The sequence below is a fragment of the Aricia agestis genome, chromosome Z, assembly GCF_905147365.1.
Source record: "Aricia agestis chromosome Z, ilAriAges1.1, whole genome shotgun sequence".
NCBI classification, from domain to species: domain Eukaryota; kingdom Metazoa; phylum Arthropoda; class Insecta; order Lepidoptera; family Lycaenidae; genus Aricia; species Aricia agestis.
The window spans coordinates 29,614,583-29,634,855 of NC_056428.1; the positions used below are offsets into that span (position 1 = coordinate 29,614,583).

The 20,273-nt window shown below is 35.1% G+C and overlaps 1 protein-coding gene across 1 annotated transcript in view; it reads right to left on the reverse strand.

Moving 5' to 3' along the window:
* Positions 1 to 20,273, reverse strand: part of LOC121738463 — an 86,619-nt gene that overhangs the window by 51,424 nt on the left and 14,922 nt on the right. The window contains exons 4-13 of the mRNA XM_042130523.1: positions 19,150 to 19,330; positions 18,665 to 18,789; positions 18,002 to 18,177; positions 17,123 to 17,281; positions 15,722 to 15,864; positions 15,154 to 15,534; positions 9,494 to 15,070; positions 8,584 to 8,664; positions 1,268 to 1,393; positions 986 to 1,177 (exon numbers count right to left, since the gene is read on the reverse strand). Coding sequence (XP_041986457.1) covers positions 986 to 1,177; positions 1,268 to 1,393; positions 8,584 to 8,664; positions 9,494 to 15,070; positions 15,154 to 15,534; positions 15,722 to 15,864; positions 17,123 to 17,281; positions 18,002 to 18,177; positions 18,665 to 18,789; positions 19,150 to 19,330 — 7,141 coding nt within the window. The remainder of the gene's footprint in view (positions 1 to 985; positions 1,178 to 1,267; positions 1,394 to 8,583; positions 8,665 to 9,493; positions 15,071 to 15,153; positions 15,535 to 15,721; positions 15,865 to 17,122; positions 17,282 to 18,001; positions 18,178 to 18,664; positions 18,790 to 19,149; positions 19,331 to 20,273) is intronic.

Below are 20,273 nucleotides of genomic sequence, written 5' to 3' on the forward strand. Positions count from 1 at the left end.
AACGCAAAAAATTTAAGTTATTTTGTTGCATCATAAATGGTGTAAACGGCGGTATACGTATCATAAAGAGTCGAAATTAATTAAAGTAGAACTAAAAAATGTTAACAAGCTACGCAGTAACTAGCGTCTTTATTTATTGTCAGCTATTTTAGACTAGGACCGATAATTTTTAGAACAAAACAAAATTACAGTAGGATAGAACCCATTAGAAAAGGAGGAGTATATTATAAAAAATAAGGGAAAAATAATTTACGGGCGATCTGAGTTTGGGAAAAGTGTGGGGGGAGGTTTTAAGGTGAAAAAACGGCTTACCTCGATTTCAGGCAAAACTAATATTCCTATTAAAAAAAGTCAAAGGACAAAGTTGTAGGTGAGAAAAGGGTCTAAATCTTTTGTATTTACTATTTACACTTTTTTTCCATAACCTCAAAATTTATGTGAAAAAAAAAACATGTTTTTGGTAAGTATGTTAATATCTTTTAAAAAAAAATTTTTCACGAAATTCGGTGGAAACTTTATTTTTTATATACCAAATACGCTGTAATTTATTTGATAAGAAATGTTTATTTTTTCACCTAATTTTGAATTTATATTGAAAAAATACCCTAATTTTCAATAGAAAATTCATCCGTCAAAATATCAGCTTCTTTTAAATAACATGTCCTGACTGACTGAAAATTTATCATCGCTAAGCAAAAACTGTTAAAATTAAAGCCATAAAATTTGGTTAGTAGAGTTGTTTTATTAAGTAGAAACCCACTAAGGGGGTGAAACAGGGGTTGAAAGTTTGAATGAAAGTCCGTCATTTCTCAAGTTAGAAACATGAAAGATTATTTTTGGGCTACTGATTAAAAGTGAATGTGTCTAGCTGTTTGATTGAACGGCTATTTAAACCAGTCGGCTGCGACATATACATATTTTATTAAATAAAGCACATGATAAAAATAGTAATAAATATATATAAAAGGTAGGAGAAAAATATTACTTTGATCAACATTAAGTTGTATAGTTGACACTTCCACTTCGGATATTGTTTCAGTCACTACAATTCCACCAAGTTTAGGCTCCTCATGATAAGATTCCTCTAATTGTGTGTTAAGCTGAACCACTCCCGCCTCTGTTTGTTCTACCACGTCTACAAATTGGTCTATTTGTTCTACAAGTGACTGTTCGGTACCTAAAAACCCAAGCACATTATTATACTACTCGCTAATGTAATACAAAACATACGATTCGTAAATAGTTCAAAATGATGTAACCAACTTACAAGATTTCTCATCTTGACTTTTGAAACCAGAAAATTCAAGGTCATAGATAGTTTCAGCTGAAATATCTTCAAGAACCTTCATTTCTTGGGATTTTTCCGGCTCAGGTATTACTTCATTTACTTTACCTAAAATAAGAAAGATAAACATACTAATATTATAAATGCGAATGTGTGTCTGCCTGCCGTGTTACGTCTTTAGACCTAAACCGCTGAACTGATTTTGCTTGCAGATATTTTGAGTCCCGGAAAAGTACATATTTTTTATCCCCGAAAAATATACGGTTTCCGCGCGATATATACGAACTTTGGCGCAATGGAGTTAGTTGCGGGCGAAATCTAGTTTCAGTATAATATACCGGTAACACGACGACGTTGTTGTTGTTGTCAACGTTGGTATTTTCACTTTGGTTTTTGTCTGTCACATCTTATAGTAGAGGAAGTGGTGCTCATTTTAAAAAGTCATTTCATACCGAGCGAAAATCGTAACAAATAGTATTCCACCCATACATAGGAGTTTTGATCGTCAGCTGCTTCAGAACGGGTGGAATAAAATTGAGATTATCTCAAAGTTGTTGTTGGGAATACATATTGTATTGACATTATAAAGATCCCAATTCGCACCCAATAAAGGTTCATATTATCTAGATTATAGACATTTAGATTCGATAGGTGTTATTTTAGTTTTATTATGTAACAACAGATGGCGCTTTACAAGTAAAGTCTATATAATTCTTGCTCACAAATATTGACTATCTAATTAATTATTTACCGAATAAAATTGCTATATGAGACAGTTTTATAGTTAATTCAAACGAAAATCGTCGTCAGCTGAATATATTATGTGTATGTGGAAATGCCGTCTACACGACGCCCTCAGATACATTGAGTTCGAAGTATGGTTATTGGTTATATCGCTGGCTGAGGGTTTATCCACCGTCGTAATGACGACGGTTTTCTTTATTATTTACAAAGTAGAAACATTCACCTCTATAAATTTTGTATGATATGAAATGACTTTATTATCAAAAAAAAATATACATATTCAGTAAGCCGACTGACGTTAAATCCCCTGTCTGCAATACGGCTGACGGTGAGTTTTTGGTTAAACATCACCTGAATAATCAATAATTCTCCGTCTTTTAATTTCTTTAAAAATATAAAATCGAGTCTAAAAAAGTACGTACGTAAGTACGTTAAAAAGTGAATAAAACGATTTGTAATAGAACTTTTAGCAGCTGGAAGTGTTATCTCAGAGTGAAACGGACGCTTTAACAAACTATATCATCATTACAAAGTGACTAAGTGAATCAAGTGCTATGGAATCTTACGCTAGTTCCTATAACTTAATTTAAATACATCCATTCACATACGTACTATTTATAAAGTGTTTAAAGAACGCATATATGTGGAAAGTGTGGTAAAAACAATATTAGAACAAAAACTCAACAATTTTATTTTTATTTATCGGCTGTGGCGGTACTGCGAGAAACTTTTGAATACGTAGTACGAATTAAATTTTCGTAATCCTATGCTACCGTCTGGCTGGTTGAGCGGTACAAGCGATCCCTCCCGCAGTCGAAGGTCGTGAGTTCAAATCCTAGCTGTACCAAAAAGTTTTTTAGAATTTGCTAATTCTTTACTACGTCTATTAATTCTAAAATATGGCTCCTCCGACAAAGACAAAATTTGAATGTTGGCAAAAATTATACAGACAAATGAAATCTTAAAATGTCAAACGTGTAGCAAAAAGTACCATTACGCATGCGTCAGTGTCAGTGTAACGTCATTCAAAGAACTCACAGACCAGATAAGGTTTCATGGCTCTGTCCTGCTTGCTCGAGACCAAAGGCTGACAACACTAACACACCTATCAGACAATATGCCCCATCTAGCACCAGCAGCAAGTACTCTATGGACGGTAGTGATGACGTAAACTCTGATAAAAATGTCACCTTAAGGCGCAAAGACACTGATCATAAATACAGCATGCTCAGTCCTGAATGCCTAAATGAAGTGCGTAACATACTTAGAGAAGAAATGAAATCTATGATGAACATTCACAAAGAGAGTATAATTCAAGAAATTAATGTTAAGATGCACGAGGTACTTACTACAATGGCGGATATAAGCTCAGCTATTAATTTTTTGGAACATAGATACGAAGATATTAAAAAGGACATGGAACAGAAAAACGCAATAACAAAAACACTGGAGAATGAAAACAAAATACTGAAGCAGGATCTTATGGACATGAAGGCTAGACTTTCCGCCACGGAGCAACATTCGAGAGCTAATAATCTAGAGATACAATGCTGAGCACAAATCTGAGGACATCTTAAAGACGGTAAAACAGATAGCTACGACTATCCACTGCCCTATTAATGATAATGATATAATGAGCTGCACTAGAATCATGAAGCAGAATAAAGAAAGCCCTCGACCCCGCACTGTTTTGGTAAAATTCTGTAACGCAAGGATACGTGACAGCTTCTTAGCCTCGACTATAACTTTTAACAAAAGAGCAGTAACGAATGAAGACAAACTAAATACTAGCCACATTGGCGTGAACGGTCCTAAGAAGCCAATATATGTTTGCGAGCACCTATCACCATTAGTAAAGAAGTTGCACGCAGAAGCGCGAGCAAAAGCAAAATTACATAACTATCGCTTTGTCTGGGTGAAGAATGGTCGGGTTTTTATGCGTAAGAACGATAAGAGTGAATATGTTTATGTGAAAAACGCTGAAGTTCTCCACAGTATCCAATAGTTTAAATTTATAGATTGTAATTTGTATCTTACCATGTTTGTAATTCTGCGCAAGCATCGGTATTTTTAATTACTATAATTCACTTCACTAAGCTGTTACTTTCAAAATGTCCGAGGCCTTAATACATGTATGTCCCTAGTGAAACAAGAAATCTTAAATAATAATTATGACATAATTGTGTTGATCGAGACATGGCTTAAAAATAGCGTATTTGATTCCGAAATTTTCGATGACAGATACACAATTTTTCGACGCGACAGGGAAACATCTAAACTTTCATGTAATAAGACTAGAGGTGGTGGAGTTCTCATAGCAGTTTCAAAAAAACTTAATGCTGTGCGCTGTTCACGGGAAAGCGATTGTGAGGATCTTTGTGTCTCCGTAGACTTGACGTCAGGAACTAAACCTTACACTACATTTACACAGTACACTACACTTATGTGCAGTCTATCTTCCCCCTCCTTTAACTCGCGCCATATTATCTACTTTTATCGAAAAAGCAAATAATGTTCTCACTCTTAATAGCAACTTAGTACTAATACAAGGCGACTTTAACATTACAGATATAAATGAACCTTACTATGTCATGCACGCTACACCGTATTCTCAACGTAACTGCAACCCTCTTAAAAACATTATGTATGATTTCCTAGACCTTAATTCTCTAAACCAATGCAACGATGTCCTTAATCATAATAAACGTTTGCTCGATCTTGTAATAAGTAACGTGCCTACAGTACAGGTTTCTGAATCGCATTATCCTATACGAACCGTGGATGCACATCATCCCGCTCTAGATATTATAATTTAAGGCGAATCGCATACATCTCAACTTAAACAATCCCCAGATTCCTACAAATTCAATATTCATAGAGCAGATTATAGTAAAATATTAACTTCACTTCAGGCGATTAACTAAGCAGACAAATTTAACGGACTTAATAATGATGTAAACAAAATGACTGATTACCTTTATAAAACCCTAGATGATATTATTGAAACCCATGTTCCCATATGGTTTACAAAATCCCTAATTAAACTAATCACGAAAAAACATAACTGTCACAAAAGAATAAAAAAGTTTAATAATCCACTTGATAAAATTGAATTTAATTTTCTGCGAAAGGACTGCAGCAAAATGATTAAGCAGTGTTACAGAGATTACATTTCCACTATTGAGGACTCTATTTGTAGAACTCCCAAATTCTTTTGGACACATATAAAGAATATCAGGAGAAAAACCAGCTCTTACCCATCATCTATGGCACTAGGGAATATGCAGGCAAATAACGGATATGATATATGCAACCTTTTCGCTTAAAATTTCTCCTCGGTGTTTGAAATTGATGGTGATATTCAGTCTCATTATAAAGTGATGGAACCTAAAACCTATATGAACACTTTTTTTATTTCTGAACGTGATGTATTTAAGAAACTGACTAAGCTTGACTGCAATAAGGGACCAGGACCGGATAAAATTCCCCCAATTTTCCTGCACAGATGTGCTGCCGCGTTATCCTGGCCTCTTCACTTTATATTTAACGCATCGCTTAGATCTGGCATTTTTCCTACTGCTTGGAAAAAAGCCCGTATAGTCCCCATACCAAAAGGAGACAATCCCAAACTCATTACTAATTACAGACCTATATCAATCCTATCGACAATGTCAAAGGTTTTCGAATCATTGGTTCACGACAACTTATCCGGACATATAAATCAGCTTCTCAACGCTAATCAACATGGTTTCTTGCCTGGTAGGTCATGCAATACCAACCTCATGTCTTACGCAACTTATTTAATGAATGCAATCTATAATGGATGTGAACTGGATGCCATATATACTGACTTTTCGAAAGCTTTTGACAAAGTCAATCATAAAATCCTATTACAAAAATTAAGATCTTTTGGTATTGATGGTTCTCTTTTAAACTGGTGCTCTTCATAATTGAGTCAAAGACCATCCTATGTTGGCTTTGACGGTTATCAATCTGACCTCTTTGTAGCTCATTCTGGGGTTTCTCAAGGGTCAATTCTTGGACCACTCTTTTTCGACATTTTCATCGATGATATAAATTACATTGTTACAAACTCATATATATTTATGTATGCAGATGACCTTAAACTAATTAGGATAATTAGAACACAACTTGACATTAGAGAACTCCAGGATGATATCAACGCTCTAGTCAAATGGTGTGATAATAATAAAATGTATCTGAATGCGAAAAAGTGTCATCATATTAAGTTTAGTAGAAAAAGAATAACTACGAACAGTACTTACACCATATCAAACACAACTTTATCTCAAGTGCAATCTATAAGAGATCTGGGTGTAGTACTTGATACTAAGCTTAGCTTTATCCCACATATAGAGGAAACAGTTAGCTCAGCTTTGAAGTCTCTTGGCTTTGTGATCAGAAACTCCAGAGATTTCCATAAAGCCTCTACGGTTATCACTTTATACAATAGCTATGTAAGGAGTAAGCTCGAGTACTGTTCCACTGTGTGGAGTCCTTGTTACAGAGTTCACATTGACAGAATCGAAAGTGTCCAACGAAAAATTATCCGCCACCTATCCTATAGATTTAATAACTCCTTGCGTGGTTGTTCGTATGAAAATAAATTACAACATTTCGGTATGGTCACACTGGAGTCTCGAAGGAACATCTTAGATATAAACATCTTAAATATAAATAGATTGCATGCATCTACTGTCATCGATGAATTTTTTTCTTCCTGTGAGATCTTCTAGGAAACTAATGCCCCTATTTCGACCTGATAAATTCAAAACCAACCTTGGCAAAAATAGCCCAATCACTAGGTTAACCTTTAAATATAATGAACTGTCATCGAGGATTTCGGATCTTGATGTTAACCATGATTGTATTCGTAATTTTAAAGAAAAAATCCTAAATTATTATAAATCAACTGGTGTGACTTGAATTATTACAGTTTATTAGTTATTACGAATTTATTGATATAGTATGTATACTTACTTACATTATACATTTTTTCTTTTATGATGATTATTATTACTAAATTAAATTGGGCAAAACAGTACTTATATTTAAATGTTTTTATCGTGGTTACTTTTATCATTGTTATTGTTTTTATTTTTATTTGATAATGTACAAAAATTTAATGCAATTTTATTTTATTCAATTTTAAATGTATTTGGTCTAGGTTAATGTAACTTCCTTTATTTTAGGTTAATTTCATTTTATCTTATTCTTATTATTATTATTAGTATTACATGTATTATTATTTTATATTTAATTTAATGTCATTTGGTATGACTGTATTTCAATGAATTAAGGTTATTTAAATTTGGTTTGATTTAATTTAATATAGTTAGTTTAATCAATTTAATATTATTTTCATTTTTTTTTATTATCTTTATACTTAGTCGATTTTAATAGCAAGATGTAATAGCCTCTAATTAAAAGTGCAATAATCATGATTCAATATTTAATTCATGTTTATATTATGTATGTATGATTGTAACTTTTGTTGGCTGTTCATAGCAAATAAATAAATAAATAAATAAATAATCATCCATCAAACTTTCATACGGTATAAAATTTCTTTTAGCAAAATTTTTTTCGACAACTTTGAGACACTCTCATTTCTCAATGTATGTACATACATACAACCCACCACGGGTGTGCCACGGGTGCGGCGACTGACACTCATTATGTTGATTATTAAATATTAATCTACTACTGGACAACAATTTGGTCGGTATGGACTATGGACTTTGAACTTTGCCAAAAAAAGCATCACCTACTATTAGGATACTATTATTTCGCCTATGGCATCCATTTTCGGAAACAAAATATATTTTGTCATTATCACATGCGTGACTGGTATACGCTTATTTTCCTGTTCTGAGGGTATACGTTTCGTTACGGTTGTATTTTCACTTTCATAATAAAAATAATGTAAATATGTAAATAATGTTCGAATCATATATTTAGAATCGAACGCAAACGGTAGCCATAAATGGTTTCAATTCTAAACTAGTAAATATAGGCGTGCCACAAGGCTCAATATTAGCACCACTCTTGTTTATCATTTTCATAAATGATATAGATGAATGTTTTAAAAATTGTGATTTTCTTCTGTTTGCTGATGACCTTAAAATATATCGTGAAATTATTACTGTTGAGGATCATGTGAAAATTCAAAGCGATTTAGATAGTTTCCTCTTCAATAAATAATTTACAAACATTACACTTACAATTATACTAAATTTAATTTTACTACTATTTTAACTATTATTAACAAACACACTTAACACACAATTGACACACAAATATACCCTTATATTAATTATATATATAATTTATTCTCTACTTCCTCAATCTCTTTTTTTTCCTATACTAAATTATTCATCTGTGGTCACCGCTGTTGGTTCTACATTTAGTAAATATTATAATTGCATACTTTACTAATATTCATGTAAGACTGTTTGGAGACCCCAATATACGAAAATAAAATAAAATAAAATAAAATGTATACTGAATTAATCAAAACATTAAAGACTTACTTTCTTCTTTCTCAGGTTGTTTTCCATCTTCATCTACTGCATAAACTGTTACAGTCACATTTTCATCGTGTTTAGATTCCCCTGAAACATTTTCCTTAAGATTAATAAAATATTTTATACCTTTGGGCATTGCTTTTCCAGCAATTTTACAATTAAAGATGAAAAATATGAAAGTATTATTCTATAATTATCAGTGATCGGAGTAGGTAGATTGATTTTTGCTACTTGCATCAAATGTTCAAATTATATACTTTCTCGCGGATAAGTCATTATTCCGGAAAATCCTTCCGGTATTTCAGGACTCAAACATGGTTTAAGTTGGTAATTTACCATAATTTTAATAAACAATTGATGAAATCGACGTAATTAAAATAGATTTTCGTTATGCTGTAAATAAAATACCATAAATAGAATTATGTATTTATTTTTTTGTGTTCAATCGAAAGTTAGGTAGGTAAGTACATTTTTTTGCTTACTATTATATTTCATTGGCCACTTTTTAATATTGCCGTACACTAAAACCCGAAGCGCGGATAAATCTAGTTTTGGCTGGATTGAAATACCATAACTTCGCCGTTCGTGGGCCGATCTTCATGATTATTATATTACGAAATTAACATACCTATGTAAATAATTACCTAGTATATTTATTTACTACTTTTTTTATTATTATACAGCTACTAATTTAAATTTCGGTTTAAAACATTAACAAAGTCCGGGGATGTCGAGGAAATGTCCACATTGTTATGTACGTTTCGGATCGTTGACCTCATTTCAATATACCTACTCCAGTCACTGATGATTAAGTATATCTATTATCTGCATTGATATAAATAAGGGGATCAATAAAGTTAGTATGCCATTTTTCATACTTAATAGAATAAAAGTAATAAAAAATGGATGTACGCACCTCTATTAGATATATTATTTCCTTCTTCAGATGTTTTAATTGAAAGTATATTAATAAAGGATTTTTCTATTTCAGTTAGAGGTATCAATAAATTTTCAACAGTATTGACATGTTCTATTGATAACAAGTCGCTCTGAATGGAATGTAGCTCATCATCGATTTGCTTGACTAGACCCATATCCTCATCATTAATTTTCAAATCTTTATTTTTGAGATGACTTTCTATGGCTTCATTTATCTCTGAGAGTGCCTGGACATAAGATTCTGAAGATGAAATATCAATCGACATACTGTCATCTTTATCAACATGATAGATTACTTGTTCTTGTATGTTCATCAGTTCATTATGTAAGTCATCAAGAGGTTTTATCATCTCAAACAAAATTTCTTTTAAAGGTTTCTCCCTCAAGTCGAGTATCGATATCTGTTTCTCTTCGGGCGTACAAATATTGTGTATAATTTTGTAGCATTCAGAAAGGAATTTAATAATGATAAGCTTCTTTCCAATGTTTGTAGAATTTTTATACGCTTCATGTTTTTCAAGTAAAATTAGCAAATTATGATAAATATTGTTAGGTACTTCATCTAACTGGTTTTCTTGTAACCTACTCATTATATGAGCCTTTATTTGAAATAAATTTCTATTTATTTCACTATCACATTCAAATTCACATTCAGAAATTGTATTAATTTCAGAAATTATCGATGACTGTAAGTCACTTAGCAAAGGCAAAGTTAAGTGAGATAAAGAAACTAGCATCTTTATCAATTCATGAATATACACATGTTCCTTAGATGATAAAATGTAACTATACCATTCAATGCCACTGTTTATATTTGATAAAGGTATTGTTATTATTAAATTACTTTCAGTATCAACAACATTCAACAGTAAGAGTCTAATCGTAGCTAGGAACTCTTGAGATTGTGATAAAAATTTCGACACACATGTATTTGTTTCATCGGTAAGTGCTTGATCTTGAAGGTTATTCTCAAATTCCTTTATTTCTTTGTTTAGCGAAAACAAATCTTGAATTAACCTGATGATTCGTTTGTGAGTTGGATGCTTTTGAATTAAACAATTTAGAAGCAATATCCTATTTTTTATATTTTTGAAAAATCTTTCTAATGATTCAATATCTTCCTTGGGTAAATTGTTAATAGAATCTTGAATTACATGAACAATGTTTTCTTTAATGTTTTCAGCTTGTCTGAGTGACTCAACTTCTAATGCCGTAGCTTTCATAGGTACTAAACTGGACTCAAAATCTTTGGCTATCGAAAAGTCTATGAAACTGTGCTCTTCTAAAATGGCTATATTTTTTTCAACTTCGTGTAAAGATTCAATGATATCAATTTCGTTCAACGAAAAAGTATCCGAGGACGCATATCCTAAAATTTCATCTTCAAATTTATTTAGGGCCTCATATAGTGCTTCTATTGAGTTTTTCAGTGCTGCATTATCAATAGAAGTATTGCTCATTTCCAAAAAGTTCTCTAATACTCCTTTGAAAAATAAAACGTTTATTGAAAAGCCTGTTGGAACTATTGATTCATTTTCTACTATTTGTAATATTTTTTTCACTTTTTCACGAAGGTTATGCAATTTATTGGATACGTCCACAGTTTCATCTGTGCACGATATTGTAGGGAGTAACAAACTCAAACAATTTTCTAAGCTATTTTTTAGTTCTAAGAGACTGGATCTAGCCATATATAATTGGTCAGTAGGTATTTGTAAAACACTTTCAGAAATTGGAATGTTACTTGTGTCAACGACACATAAGCTTTGTTGTAGATGTTGTAATGGTTGCACAATGTTTAAAAGGTTTTGCATATCAATTGTTTTTGATAAATCTTCACAGGATTCTAATAAAACTGGTGGAATATTTCCTTCAATACTCTGATGTAATTCTTTGAGACTTGGCATCACAGATTTTAAACTAGCATATTTATCATCTTCAGATAATGATTCCAATACTTCCATTATTTGTGGATTGTGGACTATCATTATATGGTCATTCAACTTAAGCAATTCCTCGGCTATTTCTTTTGTCGGGTCAGGCAAACTAGTGATTGTTTGAACTGACTGGCCAAGTGTATTTTCTGCTGTCGAAGGCAATATTAAATGATCAACTGGTAGAGACTCAGCGATTGTCTTAATTCCTGATATATCTTCAAGTGTTGATAAATCATCAGTCATTTCAATTTCACCATGTTCACGAATAATTAATATACAACTACGAATACTTTGAACTACATTTGCAAGACAAGAACTAATTTCTTGAATGTCTATACTGTCGCCGGCTTGCGAATTAACATCCTGTTGAAGAATTTCTATGGCAGAATTCAGTTCTACCAAAGATTCAGCAAACGACCTCTTAAGCTCACAACTTGAATATTTTTCAACATTCTCGCTAATTAATTGACTAAGCACTGAAATATTTTCTTGTAAATCGTAAAGAGGCTTCGCAATACTAGGCTCTTCTGAGGATACAGGTAATTGTAATATTTTCTCAGATTCAGACTTATTTAGTTGTGAAGCTGCTATGCAGAATTTCAGGTTTTCTAAAACTGGGTTGACATTTTCTAAGGCTTCTTTGAAAATTAAATCGGTTGTTGATTCAAGTGAGATTATATTATTAATAGCTGCTACGGCTTTTTCAATGTGCTCTATTATTACAGTAGCCTTACTTTCAGTATATTGGTCTGTGACCATGTCGTCAGTATGCTCTACTTTGTCTTGGAGATGAGTACTTTCAGCTTTATTAATAGTTTTTTGAATATTTATTATAATATCACCAATATTGCTTATCAGCATAGTATTTAATTCTTGCGTGAAGATATTTTTTGTGACATTAGCCTGTATTATTTTTAATGCATCAATTATCCCAATCAAACATAATTTATTATCGGAGTCAACATTTTTCAATGATGCGTTAACTCTGTTAACAACTGCGGAGATTTCCATTAGTGTAAAATATTTTTTCACATTATTACTTTCAATAACATTTTCTAAAACTTTGGTTAAGTTTGAATGAAAAACCGTCATCGAAGCTTGAACTTCTGGAATAGGTTCTAGCAAAAGCAAATTATTTTCTAAAGAAATGAGGACTTGTGCAACTTTTTGAAGAACTTCGAGTTTGTTTTCATTAGTAATGACATCAAATATACCAATTCTTTCTTCCATTTCATCTAAATGTATTGAAATATCAGATAGATTTAATTTTATTTCAGATAAAACTTCAAATATTTCGTTATTTTCTTCTGTTTTATTTGTAATAGTGGACAATTGCTCAAAGGAAGTCCTCAATTTTAAAACAGAATCCATTACTCTATCTATGATTTCAGTATTATATTTTTGAAGATTTGTTGACGACTCTTTAAGCGCCAGGTTATCTACATATTCTAAGGCATTTTGAAGATCTTGTACTGATGTGGACATATTATTAAGAATAACTTCGTTATAATTTACACCATATAAATCTACTGATTTTGAAACAAGGGAATTTTCAGTAATGTAGGACAGCAAATTTACTGGAATCCTTAATTCATGAAGAGCTTTTTGAGTTTCGTTCAAATGCTTTAATTCCACGTTATCCACCACTTTTCCTTCTTTGCTTTCAATTTTAACCTGTTTTTTCTCAACAGTCTCTATCGCACTACACATAGCTTGTTTAATTTTACTCGATTGTATAGAAATTTTGGTCACGCAAATCTCATCAACTTTTATAAGTTCATTCGCGACTAGTTGTTGAAAAAGTTCCATAGAACTAGTCATTTGTCCTCCACATTTTTTTACAAAAGAAATACACGTTTTTTGTACCAACGTTTTATTTTCGCTCTCTACTTCTATGCATTTCTCAAGTACTGTTAATGATTGCTGAAGCGACTCTAATGCGCTTGGAAGTGTATTTAACAATAGTTTATCGTCAAGTTTCGTGACATTATCTGTGTTCTCACTCATCGTCTCTTTCATAGCATCAACAATGCACAGTATTTCATTAGTTGGCGTTATAATACTGTTAATTATCTCAAGACTTGTTGATGCCGCTGAAGATGAAGACATTAATTGTGATCGTACAATAATATCTTTTTCTATCAATTGAACATCATTAAGTACATTTGTTAAAGATAGACTTATATTACTGAGCAACGGTTTTAATTCATTGGTTCTCTTCATTATTTCATCACTTTCAAATGTTTTAGTTTCCAAGTTCTTGTCGTCAATTTTATCTCTTGATTTTCCTAACGACCTTTCACTACCAGAACTAGATCTTCTGGAACTGGAAGTACGTCTTCGAACTTTAGTTGACTCTTTTTGAGATGCACCTAATTCATCTTTTAATAATACAGTTTTAGTAACATCAGATGAACCTTGACCCTCTTCCGTAGACGGTTTTAAAGATTTAGGTTTTGCTTTATCTAAGCTATGAGCACTTGCAAAACTATCTGATAATGGTTGTGTATCATCTTCTTTTTTACTTTCTGAAATTGATTGATCTCGAGACAAACTATAATAATCGTCAATACTCTTTTGTGAATCTGATTTCTTTCGAGATATCTTTTTGGGAATGTCTGCTTTTTCGTCAGAGAGTAGGGCCATAGTATTTTCCAAATAATCTTCTCTACTAATATCTGGATCTAGTGATAATTGTGGTACTACATTTTCATCTACAATAGATATATCCTCAATATCCGCTTCGGTTCTAAGGTCTTCATCGGGAGTAATGAAATATTCAGGTGATACGTCTATTATTATAGCTTCCATAAGTAAATTCCCCGAAGTGGAAGTTTCTTTTACGAATCTTAAAGGTGGAAGTTCAACTACGTTGTGCTCTGTTACATTTTCAGACAGCTGATCAGCATACATTTCTACAATTTGTAATGCCTCTTCTTCTGTTAAGTCAGGTGTTTCATACAATGAAACCGAAACTTCTTTTCCATCAAATGAAAATGAAATTTCTCCTTTGTCGTCTAATGTTATATCACCGACTGGAGTGTCGTACATTTGAGAAGTTCTTTCTTCGTGTATGGTGCTCAGTGACAGATTTCTTTGTAAAGTTTGCTCCTCTGCTTTCTTTTTGCTATTTTTTATTGAATCTTCAAATCCTAATAACGAAGCCGAGCTGGCAGCTATACCCATGCAATTACGTGCTTCACACGTGTAATTTCCGAGGCAGCAGGTCCCATCTTGTCCAGATATTATCCTATGTATATCACCTGGTTTTAGTTCTTCGCCATCCTTATACCACTTCAGAACTGGTTGAGGTACGCCTATTACTTTACACTCAAGATTTACCGCACCCTCATCGGACAAAATTGCTTGTAAGTTTTCTAGAAAACGTGGTTTCTTATAATGGCGTGGTATTATTAATTTTAGAAAACAAGATGTCACACTATGACCAAAGTCGTTCATAGCTACACATTTCCACTCTGCCTGATCTAATAGTTCTAGATTTTGGATATCCAAAAAGAACACGCCGTGGTCTTCTTTACCAAGATGACAACGTGAAGTTTCATCTACCGGCTGGTCGTCTCGATACCAAAGCACTGAAGGTTCCGGTGGAATGGCAACTGAAAGTAATTAATAAAACATTATTCTGTGTTTTATGAAATATAAAGTACGTAATTTTACAAATTTTACTTAGGTAAATTACCTTTGACTGTAAAACGGAATGGTTCATCGATCTTTGCCTCTACACTTTTTAAACCCTGCAAAAATTTCGGTGCTTGATTTCTAGTAAAAAGTTGTAATTTTTCTTCTTCATTTAACTGGTTCTGTATATCTTCTACTGACAGTTCTGCAGAACTACTCGCTTGTCCCATGCAGTTTCTCGCTATACAACAATACGAGCCGAGAGAGTTGGTTCCAGTGAGTTGATACACGTCACCCGGCTTCAATTCTTGGCCATCTTTAAACCAGCTCAAAACTGGAGTAGGGAAACCTACTACTTTGCATTCAAACGATACCAGACCTTCTTCAGTCAAGATAGCTTGCAGGTTTTCCATAAACCTTGGCTTGCGGTAATTTTTCGGTACTGAAATAAATAAGACCAATTTGTTTATTACTAAAATACTTTTATAATTACTACAAAATTGAAAATACTTTTATAATTACTAAAAAAGTTTCAATTTTGAACCTAATTAAATTGAAGACTATTTCAAGATATCATTAAATCCCAAAATTAGCACAGTGGATGAATGCCTCACGTTAACAATGCCTACCTTCCATGGACACGTAGCATGTCGATATGCCCACCCTGCCGCCGGTGCTAGTGGCCACGCATTTCCACTCGCCCTCGTCACAGAACTCCGCTGACGGCACCTCGATCATGTAACCCCCTACGCCATCCTCGAGGACGTGGTATCTTTAACAAAAAATAAAATCAGTCAAGTGCGCGTTGGACACGAAGGGAAGGGTATATTCCAAAAATTGTATTTTTTGTATGAATGGATTTTGAGTTTTGGAAACATTCGTGGGACATAAAGTCCATAGGATAGCTATGAGTTATGACATAGAATAGGTTTTTATCGCAGAAAAACGGTGCGGTTCTCGACATAACCTTTTTTTTATGCGCATGGGAAGCCTATCATGAGTGCCCCGGGTTGGGCATGTGCCTCAGTTAAGCTGAAACACTCCGGGAGTATGTGGGACTCTTACCCACTAAAACCACCTGCGGTTTGCCTTCAGCCATATACGGAGGGATTTCCCGGATCTGTCTAACACAGGACTCCCTCCACGACCGGCCGGTCAACCTCAAAAGAACCGGACTTCCACCAAAGTTAGGGAAAGCTTAGGCAAACTGAAGCATTCCCCTCGGCGCTGGGACTAGCTAAGCCGGGCAGGTTCCCATCCTGATCCGGAGCCCCGTGGGACGGAAGTTACTGGAGGTTCGCATTGCGACGCCTCCGCACTCCCGTCCTACGCCGGCGGAGCGGAACGGAAGATGGATCATCCTCTCTGTTCCGCTCCGCGGCCTCTTTCTGTGAAAGGACGGTTTCGCAGAAAGAGACCGCCGCCTATCAAGCCTCGTCGCTCTCGAGCACCATGCTCAGGAGCGAGAGGTCTCCACCTAGAACTGCCACAAGATAGTGGCGCTGCACGGCCCAACGATCGCACACCTCAGGGGTATGCTGGGCCGTGTCCTCTGCAGCGCCACATTCATGGCAGGCTGGCGTTGGCTCCCTCTGGCGACGGCTCCCTCCTGGCGACCTGACACAAGTACGCACCGTGCGCTTCCGTGCCCAGTGAGCACCTGTGTAAGGCGGAAGGTGAGGGAAAAAATGAAATAAGTTATGTGCACACTGCACAGCTGTTTTTGGGTGTTTTGATTAGAGTTTTTTTATAAAAGCTTTTGACGCCAATTTTGTTGACACCGCGCGCTATAAACTAAAGTCCACGCGGACGAAGTCGCGGGCAAGAGCTATTAAAAATATAAACGTCCAAATAGTGTTATGATTAAACCTTATGTAGGTTGGTTCTAAAATTGGAAAGTATTTTTGGGGGCTGGGTTGAGGGACGTCGTAAAGAAATGGCAAAGTCCCTAGGGTGTCACGGTACAAATAAGTTTGGGAAGCCCTGACCTAGTATATCATAATAAATGTAGTTATCTAAATAAAACCAACCTTTCACTAGGCTCAATTTTCCCCTCCTTGTTGTACCAGACGACAGCTCGCGGCCACGGCGGCACCACGATGTGGCAGCCCAGGTTGAGCCGCTCGCATATTCGCACCAAACGGTCTTCCAACTCCTTCGTGAATATAGGCGGCGGCTCTTGGGCACCCCTGGAAATGAAAAGTATATTTTGTTTTGTTACATATTTATAATTCAACGGCAAGTAAGCAAATGGCAGGCAACGGCAGGCGCCGAATATTCGAAATCATTCTTCCGATATTCGGCTACACCTACAGCGTCATTGAGATAAGACCCCATGTTGGTGACAGAGCATATCTGTTCATCAGTCAGTTTCAGCGCAAATTGCTCACACGTATAAGTAGGAGTGAAAAGCGTAAGTCGTCCGTTACATAGGAGTCTTTCTCAATTTTGTTCGCGTACCAGGCGAAAAAAATATTAGCAGATTTAGGGCCTGTTTCACCACTTCCTGATAAGGCTATCCACCACTTAACTTGACAGATAGAGTATGATGCAGAATCTGTCAAATAAGCCTATCCGGCACCTTATCAGGAAGTGGCAAAACAGGCCCTTAATGTTTTTCTTGGATGATCTGGATTAACCCTGGTCCCTGATTACCACTATAGAAAATCCCTACTAATAATTTTATAAAAGTGTGTCTGTCTGGTGTGGTGTGTGGTAGGGCGAGACCAAACGAGCGGATATGGAGATGCTTAAGAAGACGGGAAAAGGCATAAGAAAGTTTGTGTTATGAAAAAAATACGTTTCCGCAAAAACGAATTTAGGCGCAACGGAGTTGCGAACGCCATAGTTATCAAAAGTTAATAGAAAAATTCCCATAATTGATCATGAACAGCTCACAATTCACTTACCCGAAGCTAGGTTTCAGGGACTCCTTGCTCGCGTGGCCAACAACATGCACCTTGGATGAGGAGTAAGCTCGACCCATGCAGTTGACCGCCTCACACGTATACGTGCCGAGGGACGTCGGATCTTCGGCGTTCGCTGTCAGAGCGAACACATCGCCGGCCTTGATCTCGCGACTGTCCTGTAAATGGACAAAATATAATCATGAATCGGTTCAAAGTAGGCTTTACAAAGCATTTTGAGGTAGGTATAGGCGGCACATAATATAGCTACGTAGGTACTGTCACCGTCAGATCGTAACCTACAGAAAATTGTAACATTGCTCATTTCCCTATTGACGAACAAATTGTTCTTCAAAGTTTATAATATAAGGATTTCTAAGCAGAATAACGGAACTTTTGACAATACGATGCAAATATTCCGGTTAAAATCAGTTTTGGTAAAAAGGTAACACCACTCGCCGGATACCGGATATTGAGAAAATCTTCATTGACCTACCTTCAAAATTACACGAAAATTATAAAATATAAGAATGCGGTTCCATATTACGCCTTCGTGAGTATATGAAAGAAACGGATAGCTATATTTCAATTAGCCTAGTTTCTCGACCTGATTTAAGGACCAATTATTTATGTAGGAGATGAAGTTCAAGTATAAAATGACAATACCTTGAACCAACGTAACACAGGTGTAGGGACCCCAACGACTTTACACTCAAGTGACACTGTGCCCTGCTCCGTCAGGAGCGCTCGCAATTCCTCCACGAATTCTGGACGCTTGTACGCCTTGGGGACTAAAATTAGTGAAATAGATGAGTATATTAAAATGTAATATATAGTTATTTACCTGGCCTTAAGGGAAAATTTATAAAATGGTATTAAGCAGATCAATCATTCATATTGATTCATGTGGTGATAACAATTTATAGTTAAATCAGAATTACAATTGCATAACCCTCAAGTTTCGCACCGTTTGGCGTTGGGCACTAGAGTACTTAATCAAGTTATTACATTCGATAATTGCGACAGCGAAGTTAGAAAACATAATAAATGAGATTTGCCATAACGCATTCTAGCTATTGCCAACGCGTTAGCTATCGCATATAGTGCTTTATACCTCGAGCAGATCTATACTAATTACTAGGGCTGCATACCTAGGACGTTCAGGTGCGCGGAACAGCTGGCGCGGCCGCCGACGTTCTCGGCGGTGCAGGTCCAGCGGCCCGCGTCATCCACGCTCACCGCCGCAATATCCGCGCACCAGAAGTTGCCGTCCCGCACCAGAGCGATCCGCTCCGCTTCGAGCAGCCGTCGCTCGTTACGGTACCATGTCACCTGAAAAGATAATTTAATAATGGTAAAAGGTAACTTTAGAAGGCCTAGCGCACACTTGAGACACGATATAGTGCCAGTGATAGTGTTAAATAAGATTATTTTCATTGCATTTAAATATGCGAGAGGTAAATAGAAAGAACCGAATCTTTCTCTAGAGAGTAGTCCGTTTTATCCCTCTAAAATCTAGGAATTACTTATCTAAGGTAGAGTTCTCATAGGATGATAGAACGCTCGACTCCAAGTAGAGACCAAACTCGACAAAACATACGTAAAGCCTTGTTCACGACGAAATATAATAATGAGGTCAAACTACTAGATACCATAGGATTTGAACTAAAATCCCGTTGCGGTAGTTGCGAAATAATACAAACATAATATACGTGCGGTGATCTATACTAATATTATAAATGCGAAAGTATCTTTGTCCGTCTGTCTCGCTTACACGCCAAAACTACCGAACCGATTGTAATGAAATTTTGTATACAGACAGTCTAAAGCCTCAGAAAGGACATAGGCTATTTTTTACTGAAAAAAAGCGTTGTAAGGGGGTGAAAATGCGTAAATTTGTTCAAATTAAGTTAGTTCCCAAAATCTATAATAGATGGCGCCGTGCGTCTTCTACATCGCGCTAACGCTTGCCCAAAAGTATTTCTATAAGAGGTGGTATTATCTTACATTCGATTTTCGATTTTTTTCGATTGTTATTTCTTTTTTACGTTATTTAATAAATCAGTACTTTATCTATGCAGTGACGTAACCTTAACCTATCATTGATAAGTAGTTTATGTGTAAAGTTGTGTAATTGGGGGGCTAAATAAGCTTAAAAATTTGGCATAAAATATAAAGATTAATTTAAAAAATTGAAATATTATGTGCACACTGCACAGCTGTTTTGATTTAAGGGGTACCAGGGTTTTATTTTATAAAAGCTTTTGACACCAAT